Source organism: Artibeus jamaicensis, unplaced genomic scaffold (genome assembly GCF_021234435.1).
Source record: "Artibeus jamaicensis isolate MK-2021 breed Jamaican fruit bat unplaced genomic scaffold, CSHL_Jam_final contig_3126, whole genome shotgun sequence".
Taxonomy (NCBI): domain Eukaryota; kingdom Metazoa; phylum Chordata; class Mammalia; order Chiroptera; family Phyllostomidae; genus Artibeus; species Artibeus jamaicensis.
This window is the reverse complement of record NW_026521723.1, coordinates 11,630,251-11,654,211: the sequence shown is the minus strand read 5'-3', so window position 1 is coordinate 11,654,211 and position 23,961 is coordinate 11,630,251. Positions and strand designations below refer to the sequence as shown.

General features: G+C 42.2%; 1 protein-coding gene across 3 annotated transcripts in view; it reads left to right on the top strand.

Annotated features, from left to right (window-relative positions):
- The window catches only part of ZBTB20 (zinc finger and BTB domain containing 20), a 158,868-nt gene extending 135,869 nt beyond the window's left edge, over positions 1-22,999 (top strand). For all 3 annotated transcript variants that reach the window (XM_053663147.1, XM_053663146.1, XM_037136862.2), the window contains exon 6: positions 192-22,999. In XM_053663147.1, coding sequence (XP_053519122.1) covers positions 192-613 — 422 coding nt within the window. In that variant the 3' untranslated portion in view covers positions 614-22,999. The remainder of the gene's footprint in view (positions 1-191) is intronic.
- The last annotated feature ends 962 nt before the right edge of the window (positions 23,000-23,961 follow it).

Below are 23,961 nucleotides of genomic sequence, written 5' to 3'. Positions count from 1 at the left end.
AGTTTTCTCAAAACATGAGAGGCCAGGAAGGATTGGATCTTTCCAATCAAGAGTGATCCATGAAGGAGTCAGACTTTGTTTTTTTAATTTTTTTGTTTTTGTTTTTTCGTTGTCTTGTTTCCTGTCTCTCATTCTCTCTCCCTCACTGTGTCTCGCTCTGTCCTGCTTGCTGTCTCTTCCCACATCAACAGGTGAGAAGCCCCACCAATGCAGCATCTGCTGGCGCTCCTTCTCCTTAAAGGATTACCTGATCAAGCACATGGTGACACACACAGGAGTGAGGGCCTACCAGTGCAGCATCTGCAACAAGCGCTTCACCCAGAAGAGCTCTCTCAATGTGCACATGCGCCTCCACCGGGGGGAGAAGTCCTATGAATGCTACATCTGCAAAAAGAAGTTCTCCCACAAGACCCTCCTAGAGCGACACGTGGCCCTGCACAGTGCCAGCAACGGGACCCCTCCCGCAGGCACGCCCCCCGGAGCCCGCGCTGGCCCCCCAGGGGTGGTGGCCTGCACGGAGGGGACCACTTATGTCTGCTCCGTCTGTCCTGCAAAGTTTGACCAAATCGAGCAGTTCAACGACCACATGAGGATGCACGTGTCTGACGGATAAGTAGTATCTTTCTCTCTTTCTCATGAACAACACAAAAGAAACAAACACACACACAAAAGCTATGGCACTAGAATTTAAGAAATGTTTTGGTTTCGTTTTTACTTTCTCGTTTTTGTTTTTGTTTTGTTTCATTTTGTACTACATGAAGAACTGTTTTTTGCCTGCTGGTACATTACATTTCCGGAGGCTCGGGTGAACAATAGTTTGCCCAGCCTCCCTCGGATAGTGGCCTTAAGGCCTGGTAGTGCTTCAGGAGGTCCACTGGTTGGATCTCTAGCTACTGGCCTCTAAATACAACCCTTCTTTACAAAAAAATATTTTAAAAAAAAGTAAAAAAAAAATTTTTTTTTTCACTTGTGAAGAGCACTACAAAAATATATAACAAAATCTAAAAGGCCGACTGTCTTTAAGTACACCGCTTGCAGTGTTTCAGTGGACATTTTCACAATTCTGGCCGCTCGGACTTCACAGTAACCAGTTAAAACTGTGGAATGTCACTTCTGGTTGAAAACCCAGAGGAAGGGCCCTGCTGTTTTCACCTACCACGATGTCTGATTTCATAAAAGGGCTGTGGAGGCGGGAAGGGGCAGTGGGTTGGGTGATGTGGGAAAGGCGAACAGCAGGCTTCTCCCCAGCTTCTGCTCGGGTCCACGCACCCGAGCCCACCTACTCCGTGTCCCCCTTTCAGCAGAAGCCAGGAAGACGTGGACAAGCATCAAGCAACAGTGGCTATCGTATTTATTCAGTGTCTTCGCTGAGCCACAGCCTCAGCACAATCAAGAGGGACTTTCATGAAAGGCAGGAATGCAGATAAAACAAAGATATCAGAGGTTTGCACCTACGTTTCTAGGTACAAGAGAAGGATTATTTCCAACGATCTTTGCAAAAAACAAAAAAGTCAGGATATATTCTTGTGGAGAGAAAAAGAAAGAGGAATGGAGGGTGGGGGGATAATAAAAAGTTCTTGAGGCTTTTTTAATTCAAAATTTTATAGAGGGGCAAAAGTGACGTTTACCAGATAGAATGCTGATTTTTTTAATATATTTACAACAGTATTTGTGTAAAAAAAAAACAAAAAAAGTGAGATTGTTAAAAGTAATTTTTTTTCCATTTTGGTTTTGCATACACTGCCACCAATCCCTTCTCTTTTATTTTATTTCACACACATATATATATTTTTTGGTAAGTCAAGACTGTTAAGGTTAGCGATACTGCTTCCAGATAGAAAGAATAAAAGGCAATTATAGTTATATTTGAAAGAGAGGAAGGATATTTTCTTCATATTTTTTTTAATTTTTCTTAATTTTTATTATTTTAAGTATTGCCTGGGTTGATGAGGGCCTCCGGGCCCGCCCATCCCTGCTGTAATTTGAACTGCTGCTTTGTATTTTGATATGTAGTTCCTTGACTTTTAGCAAGCTTAGGTTGCTCCACTGAATATTTTGTTCAACTGATCCATGTAGAACTCTGTTCTTTTTCATGGGAGGGACTTCAGCTTTCAGAAATAGATTTCTTGGTTCTCTAAAAGTTCATTGATTCTAGGATTTCTATTGACTTTACTTTTTTCTTTAATGAAACACTAGTGGGTTAGAGGTCTTGACAAACGGGCTCTTTCCCGTGTGGTCAGCCCGGAGGAGGAGTTCACCAAACTCTGCCACAGCTCCTCACCCTTCACAGCTACAGAGAGCAGAGGTATCAGAAACCTGTTACAGAGCAGGATGCCTTGATGCCAAAATTACTTTCTTCCTTTCAAATACTACCTTCCAACTATTTCCACCATGGTTGAGAGGGCAAAGTAAAATGAGCGTTCTTTAGCTGATTTATTAACCCCTTGCTCTTTGGAAAGGTTTTCAGGAAAGGAACAAAAGTTTCCCAGATGCCACCATCCATCATTCAAAGGCCACCAATCCACTGCATCATCCTAGGTGCCACTCTCTCTTCCTAGTTGGGATTTCTCTCCTCGGTCCTGATCAAGGTCTTATAATAGAGGTTTTTCCATTTACACCAGACAGTGTCCAGAAGGGATTCCAACCCAAATGTAGAGTGCTTAACCCTATCAGAAACGCCAAAGGTGATTTACATTGCTGGGCATATGTTTAACACACTTAAGGGGAAAATCAGTAGTTCAAACAAAGCAGAAACACCAAACTAGAATTTTAAAAGAGAAGAAAATAGAATATTTTAGTTTTAAAATTACTTCGTCTTTTAACTAATTTTTCTTTCAGCAACTTATTTTCAAAAACTGTGTAGCAAAGGAAAAGTCTTCCAAGGGAAGCAACTCTGTAATGATTAAAATGGTTTTACCCATATAGTTTAGAATTTTGGTTAACTCAGATCTTTTCCAGAAGTTCTTGGTGATGTTTAGTAGAGTTAGTGCAGCTGGAGAATATGTGAGCTGGGTTCGTTCCCGTGGTCCTTAATTCAGTAAATATTTTGCTAGAAGTTTTAATGTGCATTCAGATGGTTAACTGACTGTGGAATATCACCCATCATGATTTCTAAATGGGGTTCTGCCAAGAACTGTGTGTCCAGAATTGGCCCGTTTTAAAAGTTAGTAAAAAACAGCTTCAGAACTAAGAAAAAGTCCACTCTTCTCTTGCTAATTTGGCTTTGTAAAAGAGCAATTTTGAAAGATTCATATATTCCCACTTAATACCAACAGAGGGAGCATTAGTTAATTAACCATGTCATGGAACTCTTTTGATATTTTCAAAACAAGTCATTCAACCCACGAAATAAAAAAGAAAAAATTGACATTAAAAGAAAAAATTGTTTTAATCCAGAGGGAAATGACATGATAGCATTCAGCATACATTATAAACGAACAAAGGCCAAAAGCCACTTTAAAATATTTTCAATCATTTGACAGTAGCTTTTAAAATAGTGTCCTTATTTAAACCTTAGCAAATTAGGCAGAATTCATAATACCTCCAGAAGACTTGATCTAGATGCCCTTACGGGCCACACGTAGCTTTCTGCTTCTCAAATTCAAAGGAGACCCATCTGCCTTAATACTGATTTGCCATGTAAAGAGCTAAGCAATTGGATTAAGGAACATGTAGGGGGAAAAGTTCCAACTGGGCTTGAAAACCGAATACTCATTCCTTCAAAGGAAGTATCTCTTTTTTAAAAATGTCAGAGGATCCCTGAAGAATTTTGGCAGGGTGGTGTTCTCATTATGACAGTGCGGACCATCCAGGTTTGCATCGCTGTAGACTTTTCCTGCATGTCTTCTGTGTGTCTCTTCCTCCCAGGCACCTCACAGCCCAGCACTGACGATAGGTTGTTCTCTGGACAGACAGAGAAGCTGGACCGGAGCGGAAGGTCTAATCTGAAGGAGCCGTGTAACTGCTGCAGGGCCGTTGCCGTGCGTTCTGGCCTCTGAGAGGGCTGCTTTCCAAACTGAGCTACATTTTAGAGCACACACCAGTCATTCCTATTTCAAAAGGATAGAGGTGCTTTTAGGTGGCCAACCTTTACTTTTAAATAATCATAAACATCTTAGGAAATGGGGAAACATTTTGCTTCGAGGATAGAAGATGACCATGAATCCTTCTGTTTCTTGACTTCAGACCCGACAATTGCCTTGCATTTAGTGCTTCGTGCTAGGATGCTACAAGTGCTAAGAAAGTTTTTGTCAGTAGCCAGGGGGACGTGCATAGGGGACGTGGAAGCAAGTGTTCCACATGGACATCTCTCAGGCTGAGTATGGGATGAGTACAAGAACTGGTGTGGAAATAACATTTTTAAAGCAATTTATGATTTTAAACTGGGTCAGCTGAACAAGGGTGAGGAAAAAATGTCAAAGAGGAAAAGGTATCTCAAGGCACTTAGTTTATGAAGAAAAAAAATTCCCAGCTCTAAAAACTTGGTAGCATCTCAGCATAGTGGACAATATCCCCCCTATTAAATGCTAATATTTGTACCCCCAAAAGCCCCAGATGTGTAAAATATAGCCTTAAAAGGGAAGAAATTGGAACACATGGATCTGAATGAGAAATAACTCCCCATCTGAAAAATTGTATATCAAAATGTCTTTTACTATGTATTACAACTAAGTTGTAAACTTGACTCTAAGTGGGTTTTATGGACTTTCTCCTTCCCCAGTTTCTAGTGCTCCGACCCTGGGCTGTAAAAAACTTGGGTGGATAACATCCTGACTCTGTCCCAGCCGCAGTCCATTTCTTCCCCTCGGCATCCCAGAGTCTCACTAACTCCTGGTCTTAGAAAGAATGAATGGATCTGCTTCGTTTATAAGACATAAGGGTCCTACTTTGTGTCATCTCAGTATTCTACCAGGACCAAGAAAACCCTTTCCCAGTATGTGAACAGCTGGCATCTGTGCGTTCTTACGTGAACAGAGAAGGGGTTTCCTCGGGCTGTGTTTGTTTACCTAAGTCCTAATGGCCTCCCCTACGTATACTTCCATCATAAAAGCAAACCAGTACCATGTACCCAGCCCATGCCCCAAATCAGTGTTTTCCCTCAGCACAGAAGTTCAAAATAACATGTGCCCCTTGTAAGTCCCTCGGATCCCCAAGGGAACACAGTAAAGATTCATGTTGCTTCCTGGCGTGGTCCCCATAATGCTCTCAACACCTGTTGCCCTTAGGAAAGGGGGCAGTGAAGTAGTTCTGGCCACATTCACACTGGATGTGCCCATTCTGGAGCCTTCCTCTGTTGTTGCAGATGTTATTTAATCAGTTGGGGTGGGAGGGAAGGATGTGTGATTCTACAGCAAAGGTATGAGATAACCCATCTGCCTCCACCACAGCCAGTGTTCTGCTGCAGCACTGAGAAACAAAACGAAGGGGCAACGTAGGAGCAGACATAACCTGAGATGCCCTTGGGATTTAGGATAATGGGAGAGTGCCCTTTGTGTTGTGACCTGACTCTTAAGAGAAATCTTCTGAAAGAATTCTTTAATTTAGGATTGAGTTGAATCCAGGGTAATGGAAGCCCCGGGGAAGAGAACAAAAGGGTTGCAAAACGTATTCAGCCCCCAATAATGCAAAACCAAAAAATATTCCATCACCACACTAGGAAGTTTGGCAAGAGGTACTTGGAGAAATGTCTGGGCTTTTCCATGGGTAGGGTCGATAGACTTCCTTTTCAGTGATTTCTGGCTGTGAGAAGCCTCTTTACTCACTAGAAAAGAACATTATTTAAATGGCTAATTTTGTGCCCCAGAAAGAGAAATTGAAAAAAAAAAAAAAAGAAAAATAGGACACTAAAGACCATGTGACTTGGTGACAAACAGAAGGAAGGGAGTACTAGAATTTCAATAGAGTCCCCAGTTTCATAGAAAAAGCAAAGCCGCCTGCCAACGCCTCTCTCTGCAGTGAAGAGAGTGCTCGGGCTGACCAGGCCGCAGGGCTGCCGAGGCTACACACGACTTCCCGACTGGGATGGCCACGACTCTTTCTGTTTGCACGGAGAAAGGGGCTGTTCTCTTTGGTGCCCACGAAGTAAGACCGCATGGGGCACACTTCCAAAAGCAATCTCTACCCCAGTGCTCAGGTTGCACTCAGAGACAGAAAGAGAAAGAGAAGTGCCCCTGCTCTGGAGAAAGAATATTTTCCCAAGAGCCTCTGTGTAGAGTTGCCATATCTGAAGCGGCTTCAGCCTCCACAGAGGGAAAGCTCTGAGGCCTCAATGTTCTTGCAGACACAGACTGTAGAGATCAGTCACCGAAAGCATCATTTCTTGAACTAGGTGTTAAGGTGACTGGCCTGACCAAAATGCCCCAAAGATTTTTCTAAGTCTCTGAACATGGTTTTTTTCTTGGACACTAAGTCCATAGTGGTCAGTGGTATACATTAACAGAGCCCAGAAAATGGTGAGGAATGCTCGGGTTTGTTGATTTTTGGGGTGCACAGGTAGAGGAAGAGGGCTGCGTGGCACTGGTTCTTTTTCAGAACCATGCATTTCACTGAAGGACGGGTGGCGATGCCCCAGGCTGAAACAAGGAACGTCCTCTTGCCACACCACTGACTAAAACACCTGGACACCAGTGTCTCTTCAGGCCCAGCCTATTGCTCCATATACCGAATACTTTCAGACTAAAATCTAATCTGAAGTAACCTCAGCTAAGGTATTTTTACAAGAAGCCACTTGTAGTGAGGAATGATTGCCTTAAATCAGAAAGCCCAGAGGAGAGGACAGAAGACGAGAGAAATTGGAAGGGTGCGGAGACATGGACATTTCTTGCTTTTTAATGGTTGCATTATCACAAAAATGAGCCCTATTCGTGACTAATGGAAACAGTGAGTTTGGGAGGGGAGGCACCAGACTTGTCCGGAATTGGCTGCTGTCACTGAAATAGCTTTTATTTCAGTGACATAGCGACATAACTCTGAGTTAGAAGCAAAATAAACATCAGGTTAGCTAAACAGTGAATTCCACAGGACAGGATCACAGGTGTCTGGGTTCCATTCTTAATCATCAACGGAGAATAATCTCAACCAAACTTTCTTTCCTATTCAGTGTATGTCTCTAAACTTTTTTCTCAGTTTTAGTGAGCATTTGGTTTATCTGGTGGTTCTTGGTTAAATGTAAACTCACAACTCTCCAGTCTTCAGTGAAGAAGCCTACTCTGAGACCAGAGGGAAAATCTAGCCACAGTAGTGGGAGTCCTGGGTTTTGAGATACCCAATTAGGGCGTAAAAAGTCCCTACTAGCCCTCTTTCAAATTCAGAGGTTTTCTTGGTTCAAAATGCCTCGATGAGATTCTGATACACCCAAGACAGAAAAAAAATTAACCTCATAGTAGACATTAGTTTCTACACTGTTGCATCTGAAGTTCGTTATTGCCCAGCAAAATCTTTGCAATTTATATGTAGATTCTAGCACTGAAAGGGACTTAGCCCCCAGCACGGCACAGCTGCTGTCCAACATGCCTGTAAATAAGTACACATCATGCATGTGCACCCAGCGTGGGACACCCTCAGTGCAAAAGTGTTCCAAATTCACATTCCCCGGCGACAAGGCAGACCCTGGCACTTCCACTCTGTTGCCTTAGTTGGGTGTATCAGCGCCACCCGCTGTCTGTGACGAGGCTGCAGGGCGTTCTGCAGGACCCCACCCATCAGTAATTTCTATGAGAAACTTGAATAAGCTTGTGTGGAGTCAAGTGCACTTAACCAACTCTGCACTTCTATTGGATTTACTGGTGTGTGTGAATGTGTGTGTTTGTGTATACACTTGTAGTCTGGGAGTGTGGGTGTGTGTCTCGAAGGAAGCACACACAGGAGTAGGTCCTGGTGCACAGACACAGTTGCTTCTTCCCACCATTGTGCTCCAGACTCGTGGCTGTCTTCCCAGGAAGCAGTCACCTGCCCACTCTGTTGCTTTTTGTAGCATTTCAGAGTTGGGAGAAACAAAGGCAGCTTGTTGGATCCACAGCAAACCCACAGAGGCAGGCTGTTTTCCTCCAGAAGAAGGTAGAACAGAAGCACTCAACTGGCGAGTTGACAAGAGGGAGCGGCAGCCAGGGCACCTCCCCAGGTCTCCTGGGAGAAAGGGGCACTGAGGCCACGCAGGCCAGGCCCATAGAAACTTTGGCCTGAGCCATTCCGTGGCTTAACGGCCTTTCTTTCCACTATGCAACCCAGCGTGTGCACACAAACACCCACCCACTTGAGTGTTCTACTCCCAAACTAAAGCTTCCTGATCCTGTCCGCCTCTGCAGGACATCATAAACTGTGTCTCCTGAAACCGATGTGGCCTTTGCCGAAGTCTTTCCAGGAGTGGGTTGTTTACCATGCCTAGCGAACCAATAGACTCTCGGGGAAATACTCTGGTGATCTGTAAGAATTGATGGCTCTTGCCTAATATTAAAGTAGGTATACTATTCTATGTAAATGGGCCTGGTTCTCATAGCTGACTTTGAAGGGTGGCCTGGAAACATTCAGTTTTCTCACTGCTATGTCCTTTTACCAGAAGTTTTATCATTTTTATGACATGTAGATTACTTCTGCTAATTTACGGAATTCAGAGGACATTTTCTTTTCTCTTCTATTGTGGTGACTTTCCCCTCTCCCATTAATTAAGTAAGGCTACCTACAGTTGCTATCTTTTCCTTGTTATTATTTTTTAAAATGTATATTGTCTTTCTATATCCAAAAGAATCTGTGACTGTAACCATAGGTATTTCTTTTTACTGGAAAAAATGAGGTTGTTTTTTTTTTTTAAATTAACAGTGCTAGTGACTTTGTGGAAAAATATGAGTTACTATTAAGGTATGCTTACTTAAGTACAGTACACTACATTGCAGTATTTCTGAAAGCTAGAACATGCATATAGCAACTCTATATTGAAATATGTATTACATTATATTCATTTTAACTTTTGAATCTGCCTATGATCATGAGTTGATTGAAATATTATTTCTTTGCATTTATCACCCATCACCAACCTGCTGCAGTTAATCTGGTGCATTTCATAATAATCATTACTGCTCTAGTTTGCTTTTTTAATCATTAGTTTCAGTATTGTCATTACAGGATTTTAGAATATTTTTAAGCTCAGACTTAGCAAATGTAGGAAAGTGAAAACTTTTTGTAAAAAAAAACAAAACCTTTTTTTTTTTTGGTGTGGCTAATACAAAGAGGTTCATACTCAAAGTGATGCTGTTAGGCTGACCCTCTCAATATCTAAAGAACAAAAGAAGTGCATATGAATGTGTCTGTGATTTCCCTTCTAGGACTGTCACTGTTGCTTAAAAAACTATGGCCAAGAGCCTGCTTAACCTCCACATGACCTGACCAACCGCTACACTTCAAAGGGCTGCTCATCTGAAAAGCATCAGGCAGTGAGATGCCTGGTTGTTCCAACTCTATTTTCAAACATCAGTTGTTGAGACTGGTTCTTTACTGACGACTTTCTCTTTTCGGTATGCTTACAACTATTTTAACTAGTCTTTAATGCTTCCCTGGAGGCAGCTTGGCAGTGTAATATTTCATTTTCCTAGGAGTTTTTGAAAAATAAAACCAGAGTCTGGGGGACTTTTCATGGCAGAGGCTAAGAGAAATATATATATATATATAAATTTTTCAGTCTGCAGGATCAGTAAAATAAGCGATGGCACGTGGGTGCCTGGCCCTCAATATCTCCAGCTGTCACCTTAAGGCGGGGTTTTGGTTCCCTTCTCCTTTGACCAGGCCATCGTGGGAACCTCAGACATTAGGCATCCTGTCTTCCTAGCAAGAAACACTGTCGAATGCTGGTTTCAGAAAAAGAGCTCTCTCCACTTCCTTCCGCTATTCAGACCAGTGTCTGGGGAACTGCACCGGCGGATAAACTTCACCTCCATCCTGGGTGCCCGAAACCGGTTTCATTCTCTCCATTGCCATATTCATGACAGAATGAAAACAGCTGCTCGTACTACTCAGCGTGGCAGCCCTTCCCACACTGGACCGATATCAAGGCTTCTCAGTGTGAATAACACCAAGTTCTTCCTTTCATCTTCCCTGCAGTGCCCCTCGGACACATCCTTCCCCACCCCTGCACCCAGGCTTTCCTTGGTGCGCCCTGTTCCTGAGCCCTGCACTAAGGACCTGCCTACCCCAGACTACTTTGAAGGAGCTAACATTGAGTCCGATAGCAAAATTCTCAATTTGTTTTTCCAGAATTTTCAACAAATCTATTTCTACTAGACAACATATATGTAAATTGAGAGTTAGGGAAGCTGTGTCCTTTTCCAACGATCCCATAATAACCAAATTGTGTTCTCTCAGCCTTTCTCTTTGTTTCTCGTTTCTCTGTAAGACTACTTTAAATCACCTGGACTTACTACCACGCCAAGAACTCTAATCATTGTGACTCCTGAGTGCCCATTTCCCTTCCTTTCCCCTGCCCCACTGTAAACGTCCTTCTTTAAGCTTTAAATACTTGAAGAGCATTGACATGAGTTCATCAGCTTGAGACTCGTAGGCAGAATGAAGCTCATCTTCACGGCACCTTCAGGCTCTAAAAGTTACCAATATTCTTTCAGAGTAGGAGGACCTGAGTCATAGTTTGAAATGTCAACTGTACTAGCTGAGGTCATTAATTCCTTTCACCTTCACATTTGGCCGAAGATAAAGAGAAAAATATTTTCTGGTTTTTTTTCTTTAAATGCCACAGTGTTCAAGTTCCTGATATGAGTGCACCATATCCAAGGGAGAAAAAAATAATGTTAACTACTTTTTAACACCTGCTTATATTTAGCCAAATTACCAGAGACTAGATTTACAGAAATTAGCAAAAGGGGTAACATTTCAAAATAATTTGGGCAATTGCTCAAGCCTTAGTGAGCTCTTCTAAAATAAGTAAAACACACTGTAGGAGACAATGAGGAAATTGTGTCATTTGTTATCGTTTGGAAAAACTAATTATTAATTGGTTAGAACTCTAAGCAGTAATGTACTAAGACACTGAAAGATTCAAAACTTTTCTCAAGTATCTACTTTGCAACCAGCTATTTTTAAACATAAACTTAATATATGTTTAAATGAAATATTAGGACTGACTAGATACTTGTAGGGCTGTGTCATCCACTCCCCAGTTCCTAAATACTTGCTGTATAATTTGGTCCTTGTGCTAGATCTCATTTCGCCAGAGCAGGGCCCAAAAGACCGGTGCCGTTCTGGGCGTGTCCCTCCACAGGTGCTGATAATGGGGTCTCGCCGGTAACACTGTCTGTAGCACGGCCTTTCCCGACGGCCAGTCCCACACTCTTCCCGTGATGCTGTTTGCCTGTCAGCTCTTACGAAGACAAATCCTGTGACGTTGAGAGTATTGCCCGATTTTGAGTGCACAGGGTATACTTTCATTCTTTGTTTTACCCACTGACAAAGAGAAGCAAAATTTAATATCAGAAATGTATGCTTCATTTGACTTGAGGCTTGACCCAGCTTTTTTCTTCATCAAACCAGTGTGTAACCGTCAGCTCACAACACAGAGAGCAATGCAATAAAGAGAAGGTTCAAAAGCTCTCCTCCGTCATGCATCTAGTAGGAAACCAGCATTTCTCAAAGCCAGAGTTTATGTGGCATAGGCCTGTGCTCTGCACTTGGCGTGTCTTTCCAATCGGTCCTGTCTGCCTCTCCTCTTCTGTCCATTCTGACTCCCTGTGTCTTTTCTCTCAAGTACTCTGCATCTTACCTACTCTTCTCCTCAGGCATTGGCTTCTGAAAGAATAAAACACTCTCTTTCAAATCCTAAATAGTACCATTTAAAGTATAATGTGGAGTGGGAGAGGATCTGGTTCTGATAGGTCCCATCTGGCCCAGTTAATCAGAAAGATTTCTCCAGGATGCCCCCTCGGCATTGTTGCTTCTAGTCCGCCGAGGAGAGCTCTAACACTGACACCGGGGTCTCTCGCCCCAGTCTGCATTAGTCTAGGTTCATGTTGAAATCCTGCTTAATATGCTAGAGACTCCAGGGTGTGGATTTCTTCCTGCTTATGAGCCTCCTGCTTTCCCAAGCCGACACCTATCAGGAGCACCAATAGCCCTCACAGTAACTAATGCAGCAAAAGAACGGTCAGAAACATCATCATAGAGATTTGGGAGGATCTTCTTTGGGAAGGAATTTCTTTTTTTTCCTTGTAAAAAGCTTGCTTCCTCCCCCAAACCCCACCACAACGCATTTCAGAAACTCTGCATCTCATTTTACAGATCTGTAGTTTTAGTATTTACAAATATAGCTTAGGAAATCTTCTGAGATTGATGCTGGTAGCAGACCAGTTTATCTTCTGCACTGGACTTTAGGACAAGTGTGACAGATGCAATTCCTTTAAAGAAAGTGAAACTAACATAGTAAAGCCAAGGGATAATACTTTTACACATTAAAACAGTTGTTTGCTATCTATAAACCTTGATTTAAGCATAATTATTACTTTTTAGAAACATGAAACTGGAGGAATGTGTATTTTAGTAAAGTTTGTCTGTTAATTTATTTGATTACCTTTATCTCTTTCTTCTCAACCTAGTAAAGATTCTGACTCTTTAATTTGATGGCCATAAGCAGCAGTCCGGTAACTGCAGGCCCTCTCCATCCTCCTTTCCCTCGTTCAATGAAAAAGCCTTCCGTCCTGCCATTTAAGGAGTCTTTTCTCCATGAAAATATTATCTTCCTTTTCTAGTAGCCATGTGAGAGCTTTGCAGAGAGAAAGTCTCTCTGCACTTTGAGGGTAGAATAGTTAAAATAACAACTGTTCCTTGAGAAGAAAACCCATTTCCCTAAACTAATAGGTCTTGGGCCAAAGAATAGGAGTTGACTGCAGGTGAAGGTCGTGTATTTTACACTACAAATCTTATCATCTCCTCAAATTTTAGAAACACGGCTGGGAATAAGTTAATTTAATGAGAATTCTCTTCAGGTGTGTCTTGTTAATATCTAGTGCAGAATACCCAGAAAAGGAAAAAGAAAAAAGAAGAATTGCTGCTAAAATCCATTGATCTACACACAGTTCTGAGTCCACGAGGTCTTCAGTAGAAAAACGCCCGCCCTCCACTGCTTCTCACCCGCCCCCCCACCTGGCGCTGGAGGCGCGAGGGGCGGAGGGAGACGGGCCCATCGAGGAAAGTGCTCCGCCAGCCGCACCCCGCCACACAAGCAGCACAGGCCAAAGTAGAAACTTTTATTTTTAAAGGAAAATTGTAGTGTTTCATTTGAAAGCATACTGCTTTCAACTCAGCTCAATGTACAGATAGCCTGGCAACCTTTTTATAACATGTCTTTTGTGCTATAATTTGCATTCTTAGCTCAGTCTTTAACATAATTACCATTTCAATTAAGTGAGCAGAGGAAGAGCGAGAGGGGAACAGGACAATGCGATGGGACTAAGTTTAATACAGTTCTGGTTACCAGAGAAAGTTAACACCATTCTCCTGTCGCCATTCTTGCCCACCTCTCACTATTACAGTCCAAAGACTTTGTAAGATAACCTCTCTTCTCTGTGATCTGAGACTTCTCTTCATACTATCAAACCTCTGTCGAGAAGCTGTGGGAACCCTACACTGCTCCTGGATCTAACCCGCTGCGAGGACGCTTGCAGAGGGATAACTGGAAATAAACCAGTGGTTCAGATGCGATACCAGATTCAGGCATAACCGGAAGTGCTTTGTGCATGTCCACTGCCAGGGGGTTCTTTAAAAAATAAGGCTGATTGCTGAGCACCTGCCCTCCTTGGGACAAACTTCAATTTGGAACCACCTGTATGTCCATTTGTAGGAGAAAATGGTCTAGGATATGGGCGGCAGTGAAACTCCTTTCTTTGTCCCATTGATCTGAACCTCAGATTTCCTGGGGGTGCCTTGTAAGATATAAACTAACAGTAACTTTCATATATCTTATTATTAAATTTTTTTGCACGATTGTTAAAAGAACTGTGGTTTTCAGAGTACATGAAACCAGACTATCTTAGTAATCTTCATTGTGGCAAACAAAGGCAAAAAGTTGACAGAATCGAGAGTATCTAACTAATTTGAGTGTAGCCAACCCACTATGCCAAACACCTCTGTTTATATAATCTGTTCTAAACTATGTAGTCATTCTCCTGAGGCTTCCAGCGTGTGTGTGTGCATGTGTGTGAGTAAGAGAGAGACAGAGAGCGAGCAGACAGCAGATTTACATTTGCAGAGTGGAGACCCAGACAAACTTACTCTAGAGGATTCCCGAATGCAAAGCATTTCTCCAGAATCAATACTGCCATATCCCAAACTAATTCCAGATTAATGTTGAGTGAGAAGTAAGCTCCCTAAGATCTTACTATGAATGTTTTTTCTTATAGAATAATACAATAAAAGGTACAATGCAGACTCTTTACTAATTTGCTATTATATTTAGTAACTATACTTTTCATGTGAGTGTGTCATTGAGCTATTTGTACCAATTTTCAACCTATCACCCTGAGAGGGGCCTTGAGAATTTTTGTGTATGTGTATCTAGACCTGTATTTGTGTGTATTCAGGAAAAAAGTGAATAGGAGAAGAATGAGGCAAGGGAGAGGGTGGTTGGCATGAAGAGGTGAGTGTCCCTCGAGCCCCTATGTGTGTTAGGTGAAGCGGCTGCTGACCGAGGCCCTGGAGGAAGCGCCGCCGATCGCATTATTCCACAATAAGAGCCCGGCACTGTTAAATTTAGGACCATATTTTTGAGAAACAGGAAAGCTTTATCTTTTCCTGTGTCCATTCCCTTTAGCATCAGAGCCATTTGACATGATGAAAACCATTCAGTAAAACCACTACTGACCTTTGCATTAAGTAGTTATTTTCCTCTTCTAAATAGTACCCTTGTTTTCAGCTTGACTACTTCCTTTTGTTTTCTGCCAATTGGTGTAACGTTTCACAGAACAATGCATAGGTGCATGCGAGTTGTTTCTCTCCCCTGAGCTGAAACAAACAGAGGCAACAAAAGAGACGACTCACAGAGGTTTAAGGTAGAGACTGAATTTCCCACTTTTGTGGCACTGGTAACCTTTAGTAAGAGCTGTTTAGGGTGGAGCTTGGGTCTGTGATAATTTTTTTCTTTTTCTTTTTTTTTTTTTTTGCACTAAATATAACTGCACTGCATTGCACTACTGAAATGTATTTACTTGTGCTGGGAGACAGTGTGTGAGGTATGACAAAGAAAGAAACAAGTTATGGAACTAGAAGTATCACAGAAATGGAGAGTTATTTCCATCGTGATTGGTCTTAGCAGGGTTGGAGAAAATCTGTGGAATCTGCCAATTCTTAATGAGGCCTAGAAACTGCCATGCTGACAGGATCTGTTTCCTTATTATCAGGAAGCCGGGTTAGTGTAGTAAACATAAGATGTTAAAGAGAAGTTGGCCAATGTTGCCTCCACCTGAACTCTCAGTAAGAGCCGCGGTGGTAAGGAAGCCAGCTGCGGAGGTGCGAAAACCTTCGCTTTGGCTTGCCCACCAGACCCCTTGCTGATGATGCACATTCCAGTGTGGCAGAGGGCGGTGGTAATGTCCCCCTTTCAAAAAATAAACCAAGCCTGTAATGGTGTTCACATTGGAGAGACCCCTTCAGCCTGAGCATACTTTCCATGCATGGGGAAAACCTAGATCAAGCTAACCAAAGAGGAAGGCTATGCATGTGGTCAAAATCCTTCAAGATGACAGTAAGGGAAGAGTGCAATAAACACGGAAAACCAGTGAGGTGAAAAGCTTATTTTGAAACATGCTAGGCCAACTTTGAAATTGGAGGAAGGGTTGGAGGATTGAACAGAACCTACTTACCAGCTGCTCTGGTGTAGACTGTCCTCTATGAAGTAGAAGACCTCCACAGTGCCTAAAAGTTTAATCTGAAGTTGTTGGTTTTTTCAATTTTTAATTGGATTTATTTTTATTGCCTTGTTTAATCTTAGAAATAATTAGAGTTTATGGCTCTGTAGTGTCTATTAACAAAAGAATCTTACATCACAAGAAAAGCAATCGGTTGTATAGGGAATAATAACACAAGGGGGAAGATGCTGAAGACTCTTCCAGAATCCAAGGTGACAGCCGTGCAGATTCCAGCTCAGTAGGAAAGGATCGCACCCCATTTAAACAGCTAATTTGGGATTTCTCTGAACACTGTCACATGTGCAGGTATCAATTTGGAAAACACTCAGTGGAGGCCTCTTTACTAAGTTTATAATGTTGATGCCTATCTCTTCCTCTCTCCTCCTTAAAAATCCATCCAAGTCTACTGTCGCAAGGTAAAAAAAAAAATTTAAGGAAGCTCTCAGCCTTGCTAGTTAGGAAAACTTCATTTAGAGCTTTCAGAACTAACATAACCAATCCCTTAAACATTCAAAGCATTAGCTCCATTTTAAATAAGAAACTCTAAATTCAGAGCTCTTAACAGGTACTTAGAGATGTGCATTGGGTGGGCACCAAACAGGTACTGACCACAGCAAACCAAAGTTATAGAAAGAAATAATTGACCATGTACACAATGTACTCACATTGATTGTCCTAGGACACTTCTCTGGAGACTTTGGGAAAACAACTTCCTCCTTGAAACTTGCATACCCACTGCAGTTTTTTCACCAAAGATTTGAATCTCTAGAGCCTGACCTCCTCTCTCCCAGACAAAAGTAATGCAGCGAGCTCAAGAGATGCGCCTTGGTGGTCAAGGGTGACGCTCTGCTTTTCATTCAGTTTATAGTGACATTTACAGGAGGTTTGTTATTAGAGGAGCTACTGAACTGTCTTTAAGACTTAGGGTTTGGTCAGAGGTTGAAAAAAATGGGAAAATAATAAACAGCAGTACTACTTGACACTGTAATCTAGTGAAAATAGAGTCATGACCTGGACGCTGATGGAGAAAAAGCAACTTCCATGGAAGAGAGTGAGCCAAGTCATTTCAGAACCAAACAAGGGTCGTTAGTGAGGCACGGGGCCACAGAGACCCAGAGCACACCAGTGTTCCTCACGGCCAGTGCGGAGTCAGAGAGCTGGCCAATGAATTCAAGTGTTAAAAAAGCCAGTCTGGGTTTCATTGTGGTTGTGAGAGTGGTTAAAATGTCTATGCCCGTGACAAGAAAAATGCTGAGGCTGATCTATTGTGATAGTGCCTTTCTTGTTGTAGTGAGTACTATATTACTAATGTGTTCAGTTATGCTTTTCTGGATCATTGCTCCCAGTCTTCTGAGGAGGTCTGAAGGGATAGTGTTCTCTTAGGGTGAAGGGATAGGAGATTGCTCCTGGAATGCTGTGATTTGATGATATTTGCACTAGATTCTAAACTCTACTTTAAACTGGAGCAACTGAATGAGAGAAAAACCAAGGATGGTTTGAGGTTAGAAGAAACCAAAAACAGTGTTTTCTGACTGATGCCATTTCTTTTTCCTCTTCCATTTTTTTTCCTGAAAGAAAAACTTTATACTTGTTGATCAACCAAGTTCAACTCTTACCCATTCTTGTCCTTCATATTCTTTTCCCCACACTGAAATGTCAGTATGAACCAACCATCAGGTAGGAAAGGCTAATGTAAAGAGCCTCTGTCAGTACAACTTTGCATCTCTCTTCTGCCTCATCAGGGGCCTGGAACGTGGGGGCAGGGAACCTCCAGAGGCACGTAGCCCTCCGGAGCGTCAGTGAGCCTGGATAGCATATGGAGAGCTGAACTGACACATACTTTCTTAGAGGACATTGGGGCCTGTAGCAAATCCTAAAGGATGCCCAGAACAAGAAAGAAAACAATTATTGAAAACAAAGGGAGGCGAAGATGGCACCTGAAGTTTGCCTGTTGCAACTTTCTCTACTCTTTCCCACCTCACCACCATGTCCTATCAGAATTATATTTCATCTCATATATTTTATGTCAACAGAAAAATTATTTGGTTCCTTGGTTTCTTTCTTCACCAGTGGGCTGGGAACTCCTCCAAAATTAAAAACAGATACCATCAGCTGCTCCCCTGTGGCCAAACTGTTTCTCAAATGCTGTCCATCTGGTCTTGACCGGTCAACTAAGATAACTTGGAAGCTTTGGCCGGCTCGACCACCTGTCCACTTTATTTTTGCTTAGTTTCCATTTCCATTTGAATTTCAAGTGATCCTATGGAAGGTGGAAATCATGGGTAAGGCTTGAAGGCTGCAGTTTTAGGGCATAGCTTATCAGGAGTCTGTATGATCCAAAATACATTTTTCTACACCTATTTTCAGTTTAATCTGTTGCCCTGATTATAATTTCTATATATTTGTGGTTATTTTTATAAGACTAGAGTCCACTTGCTATGTCTATTTGAGTACTTTTTTCTATTTTCCCCGTGTGGATGCAGTACCAACCTGTTCATGAAATATTATTATATTATTCATATGTAATTCTACTGTAGACCAAAAATATAAAAACAAATTTGTTCATTTTAGAGATGTCAAGAACTAGTGAGTTAAAGATTCAGAGTTGAAGGAAAAGACAGAAAAGCAGTGGTTAAGTATGTCGAGTTAGAAATCTAAGAGTAGCCTTACCCGTTTTTTAACCAGTGCTTGCCAGTCACACCATAGTTAAGATTGTATAGTCTTGGCCCCTTCATTCTTGTGCTCTGTAATTCTTGTTTGTTTGTTTGTTTTTCTTTTATGTAATTGAGGTTGCACATCATGCTATTTTAGGAAATGCCTGATTTTATTATATTGTACTTTTATCAGTCATTTTCTTTAGAAGGATGGGAGGGTTTATTTGTTCTTTTAATTTAAAATTTGTTGAATGCACTGGAAATAAAATTGGACACATTTCACTGTTTCAAAAATCAGAAACAAAACAAAACAAAAACCACAAAGAAAAAACCAGCAATCCAATAAGCGACAGGGAAAAAAGCTATGAAAAAAAATCAACTTGTACCGAATACACATACAACATATATCCCACACAAAAGAAAAATATCATCGAATAAGAAAAATGTATCATTTAAACTACAATGCTGAAAATAGAAAAGAAACCTGGGTTCAATGGGGAAGATTTCTCTCAAGGAGCATTTCTTTGAGATCTGAGAGCCTGCCATTGTCCCAGTTAATGATGCCCAATCCAGGTGAATGTGGGACAGGCAACTGTGGAAGAAGTCACCCCGACCTTCCTCATCCACCGTGGCTCTCCATCACTTTGTATCCCATGCCTAAGCTCCATTTTGAGAGGAAAAAAAAACACACACTGCGATTGAGAAAGTGGCTTGTATAGAGGTATGTGTGCTGCACACCCGGACAGAGCTTAGTGCTCGGCCCACGTACTGCCTCACAGGATTCTCTTCTCTGTGATTTGCAGCGGATGGGCCGGCAGCGTGGGAGGCTGTCAATGACGCGTACGTCGTCAGCCGTGGCTGAACAGCCTCCTGACTCCAACCTGCTCTGGCCTCTTCAGCGGCCCCAGATACCAGCACAGCCGGTGCGCCCCTGCACGGGCGCAGGAAATGCAAAGGCAGAGATAGTTTTCCTAGCCAACCGGGCAGGCTCATTTGCTCAGTGTTTGCTGGGTTTTTCTGGTTTGGTTTTGTTTCAGAGTAGGGGTGGAAGTGGATGTAACTTTACAATCTTAATGCAGTAATTGTTTTGCATCTTCCATGTTTTATGCAAAAACAGACATTTAAATCAATAAATAATTGTGCCCTAGACTGAAATTAATGTTTAGGAGAGGAAAAAAATTGTTGGAATTTTTTCTACATTTTTTTGTGAAGAATCTTTTTTGGAAAGGAAGGATACATATTTTTGTTGTGTAATATTTTCTATTTTTGAATGCATTTTATTGGTACAAGACTGTTTTTTTGGTGAAGACATTATTTAAAAAAGAAAAAAAAGAAAAAAACTAATCGAAAAGTTTGCCCTTAAGGATATGCTGCAGTTTTGAGGTTAAAAAAAAATAACTGATTCAAGATGCGTGTTTAAAGTTGGGATTATATTGTTGTTTTTTGTAATTGTTACAAGAAGAAGTTTGTACCCACTGCTGTTTATTTTGTTTCAGATGAGTAAGTAAAGGGATTGTTCTTGTTTTATTCTTTTTTTAGAGAAAAAAATGCTATTTATGAAATGTCAAAAACACTGGACTGTGAGTTTAAGTGTGGAAGCATTTTACCACCCTGTGTCTTCGACCAATTATGGGAACCCCTTTTCTCTTCCTCCCACCTTAGCCTTGCCAAATGAGAAAAAATATATATAACAGCAGTCAGATGATGGAAGCCACTGAAGCCCTGCTTTAATTGTTATGGTTTGAGGAAGTCAGAAAACCAAAGTTAAATTTGTTTCAGAAATCCCACTGTCCGCAGCCCTTTTTGTACGACACAGCCAGTTGACTCTGCCTCTCCGTCTTGGACCAGTGCCTTCGAAGGACTGGGGCCAACTCTGGTGCAGAGAGAGAGGCTAAAAGGTGGTGAGCCTGGAAGTTGAGGCCTTGCGAAGCAAATGTGAGTGAGACTTCAACCTCTCGGTGGGCAACCACGCCTCACCATCCTGTAGCGAGGCTGCCCAGAGCACGCTGCTTACGGCGCCTGAGGAGAGAGCTTCTCCTAGCTTCTGACAGTGTCCTGTTAACCATCGCTCTCCAACAGGGCTTTGCCTCTGTCTGCAGCCCACAAGCCTTGGACGGGATAGGGGCGGAGGGATTCAGCGGAAAGGAATGGCTGTGCGAGCTGTGAAGGCGCGCCCTGCCCAGGGCGAGGTAGTGCAAGGGCGCCGGCCTCCTCTTTGATCCTGTACATTGTCCATCCACTCACTGTGAAGACGGAGAGGCAGAGTGCCCTGAGGCTGTTCAATAGCTTTTCCATATTTTTTCAACATTGAAAAAATAATGTTTAAAAACTGTGATTTAAAAAAAAAAAAGTCATTTGGCTGGAGGGAAGGGAAAGGGGAAGCACCAAAAGCTGTAACATGATTAACTGGAGATATTTAACTGGGGGCACTTTCTAGACCAAGACAAATGAATTCCGTTCTGGACCCTAAAGCAGCCAAATCTTGAGACTGTCAATGATAGAAAGCTGAAGAGAAGCCTCCATTTCCTCCTTACTTCTTTCTTCTCTCTGTCTCAAAATTCTCTCGCTCTCCTTTTTCTACTTCCTCTGGACTGCTGCCCCAGTGGCCCCTGGACTCCCGTTTCGTGTGTGTGCACATGCGCACACACCCACACCAACTTGCAAAACATCATTTTCTGGGACCGAATAAAATCATGTGCCTTCATTTTTTCCTTTTATAGTTAGGTGAACCTTTTCGTTTTTACAGTGTATTAAAAAAAAAATAGGGGAGGTTGGAGTGTTGGAGGAGGACTTGGGCATCATTTGAGAAGTAATTTTTGTGTAGCGCATTCCCCCTAAACATTGAACACAAACATTTCAACCCCTTCGTGACATTCTGGACATTTAGAACATCACGTAACTAGATACATAACAGCCTAAACCTATTTAACCTTAAAGCAATTCCTGAAAATTCTATTTCATAGACTTCTTTGATTTTTATCGAAAATGAGGTGAGCAATGGCAAGCAGCCTTGCTCCCCCCGATCTGGTGCTTTTGCATGTGGAGTGGGGTGGAGGTGGGACGCATTCCCACAGGTCTCCGGTGCTGAAGGGCCTCGAGTTCCTTTTAAAGACGGCATTTGGCACACTTTAGGTACACACAGATAAATGGTATCGCATGCAATACTTTAATGGAGCAATGGGAGAGGCTCTTTGAAATGGGGTTTTGCATCTTTTTGTAACATTTTGATTTCTCTGGTGCCTTATTCCTAATCAGTGCTGGCACTCACGTACCCACAGGGAACTGACAGGGAAGTCAGCCTCGGGAGAGGAGACACATGGGCGATGCTTGAACGTGCGGGCACAGGGGCAGGTTGGCATCAGTTGGTGGGGAGGAGACGAGATGGCATCCCTTAGCTGGAGCCAAGCAGGAACTGCACAAATCCATACAAAGTTGACAATTCCAACCTGTAAACGCACCGCAAACTCATCCTTCCTCATCTGAGCTTTCCTTCCTTCCTTCCTCTTCTATCTCCGCCTTCTCCTAAAGGTGCTGCTGCTGCTGCTGCTGCTAAGGTGCCCGGAGTCCAGAATGCCCAGTAATCACTCAGGCACGAGCCTGGCACTGCCACGTCAGCCCCTGGCATGACCAAACCCAGGTTTCTCTTGCTTGGGGCTGAGAACCGTCAGATTTTTCTTATCAAAAGTGTTTTCCAAGGAATCAGTGGATTACAGCTATTCTGCATTGAAAATGCACTTTAAAAAATGAATAGAAGCTCCATACTGTTTAAAACGGGCAGAGGGAGCAGGGGAAAGAGAAACACGTGCTAGTGTCTGAACCCAGTTCAATTTATCTCCAGTTGAAACAATATACACTATATTATGTATAAATGTATACACACCTCTTATATATATCCACATATATAGTGTATATATTATACATGTAAAGGTGTGTATAGGTGCATATATACACACGTGCACACAAGACCAGATGCTCATACAAACCCAGATGCTACACAAACAGCAGCAGCGGAAACAAGGTTGGACTCTTGCAACAGATCACAAAAAATAAAAACAGCTACTTGCAGTGACTTCGGTCATTTCTGTGTATTCATTCACCAGGAATGGATTGTAACAGATTAAAAAAGGAACAGTGTTAGTGAAAGAGGAAAAGTGGGCGAAACCATCTTGATCCAATGGCAATGCAGTAATGTTCTATACCATTTCGTCTTACTTCCTTTAGTTGTGTTGATTTGATTTGAGTTTTTGGCTATTAAATAAATTTTTAAACTCAATGACCCACAACAAGCTGAGTAAAACAACTACAGTGAAAGCCCTTTTCAATGGAAGATGTCAGTAATCTCAAAACCCTTGGCCTGGCTCAGAACTACCATGTGCAAATCAATACTCTCTTAATGTTTGAAATAAAAACTGAAAAAAAAAAAAACTTTTTTGAAGCACCTTAATGTGGCCATCCATTCGAGGAGTGGGTGCCACTTTTTTCTTTGAGCACCTTATTGACATGTTTTGCTATCTGCTGTCTTTCTGTTACCTGTTGGCTGAATGGCTAGCTGTTAACACGCATGTGCGCGCAGACCAGGTGTCTGGGCACATGTGGTCTCGATGAAGTTTACTGTGGTGACTGCTGGAAGGCGAACCCGTTTCCTGATTTTCCTGCCACAGTGTTGTGATAAGATTCGAAGAAACCCTATCTCCTGCACAGAAATGTTTCTTATCACAGTGTATCTTTGTACGGAAAGGAATGTGGTCCCTTTTTTGCAATTACTACTGTACACACACACACACACACACACACACACACAAACGTATCCATTCATCCAAGTGGTATTTTCAAAGTCTGTGTGGGTGTCGCTGTTTATGCAGTTTCTATTTCCCAGTGAATTTTGAAGGGAGGGTAACTTCTGTAACCAGATTGTTTGTTGAGACAGAAGACCTGGGAATTGGGAGGAGTTTGGAAAGAGGGAGAGGCAAGGAAAAAGAGAGCTTCGAATCAAAAGAGTAAATTCCCAAGAGGAACTTGGGCTCGGTGACTTCAGAGACTATAGCCTCTGACCCTTGCAGGAGGGCGTGGAACACTGCTTGCACCAACCCATGTGCCGTGTGACCCGTGTAAACACAAACACACACCCACCCAGCAGTACGCACGTGGTTTGGGATGAGCAGGTCAATAGTTTTGAGAGGGAGTTTGTTCCTTTTTTTTTCCTCATTATACTCTTAAATTGTTGACAGTTATCAAACAGAAAAATTGTTTTGAAAAACCTTGCATACGCCTTTTCTATCAAGTGCTTTAAAATATAGACTAAATACACACATCCTGCCAGTTTTTTCTTACAGTGACAGTATCCTTACCTGCCATTTAATATTAGCCTCGTATTTTTCTCACGTATATTTACCTGTGACTTGTATTTGTTATTT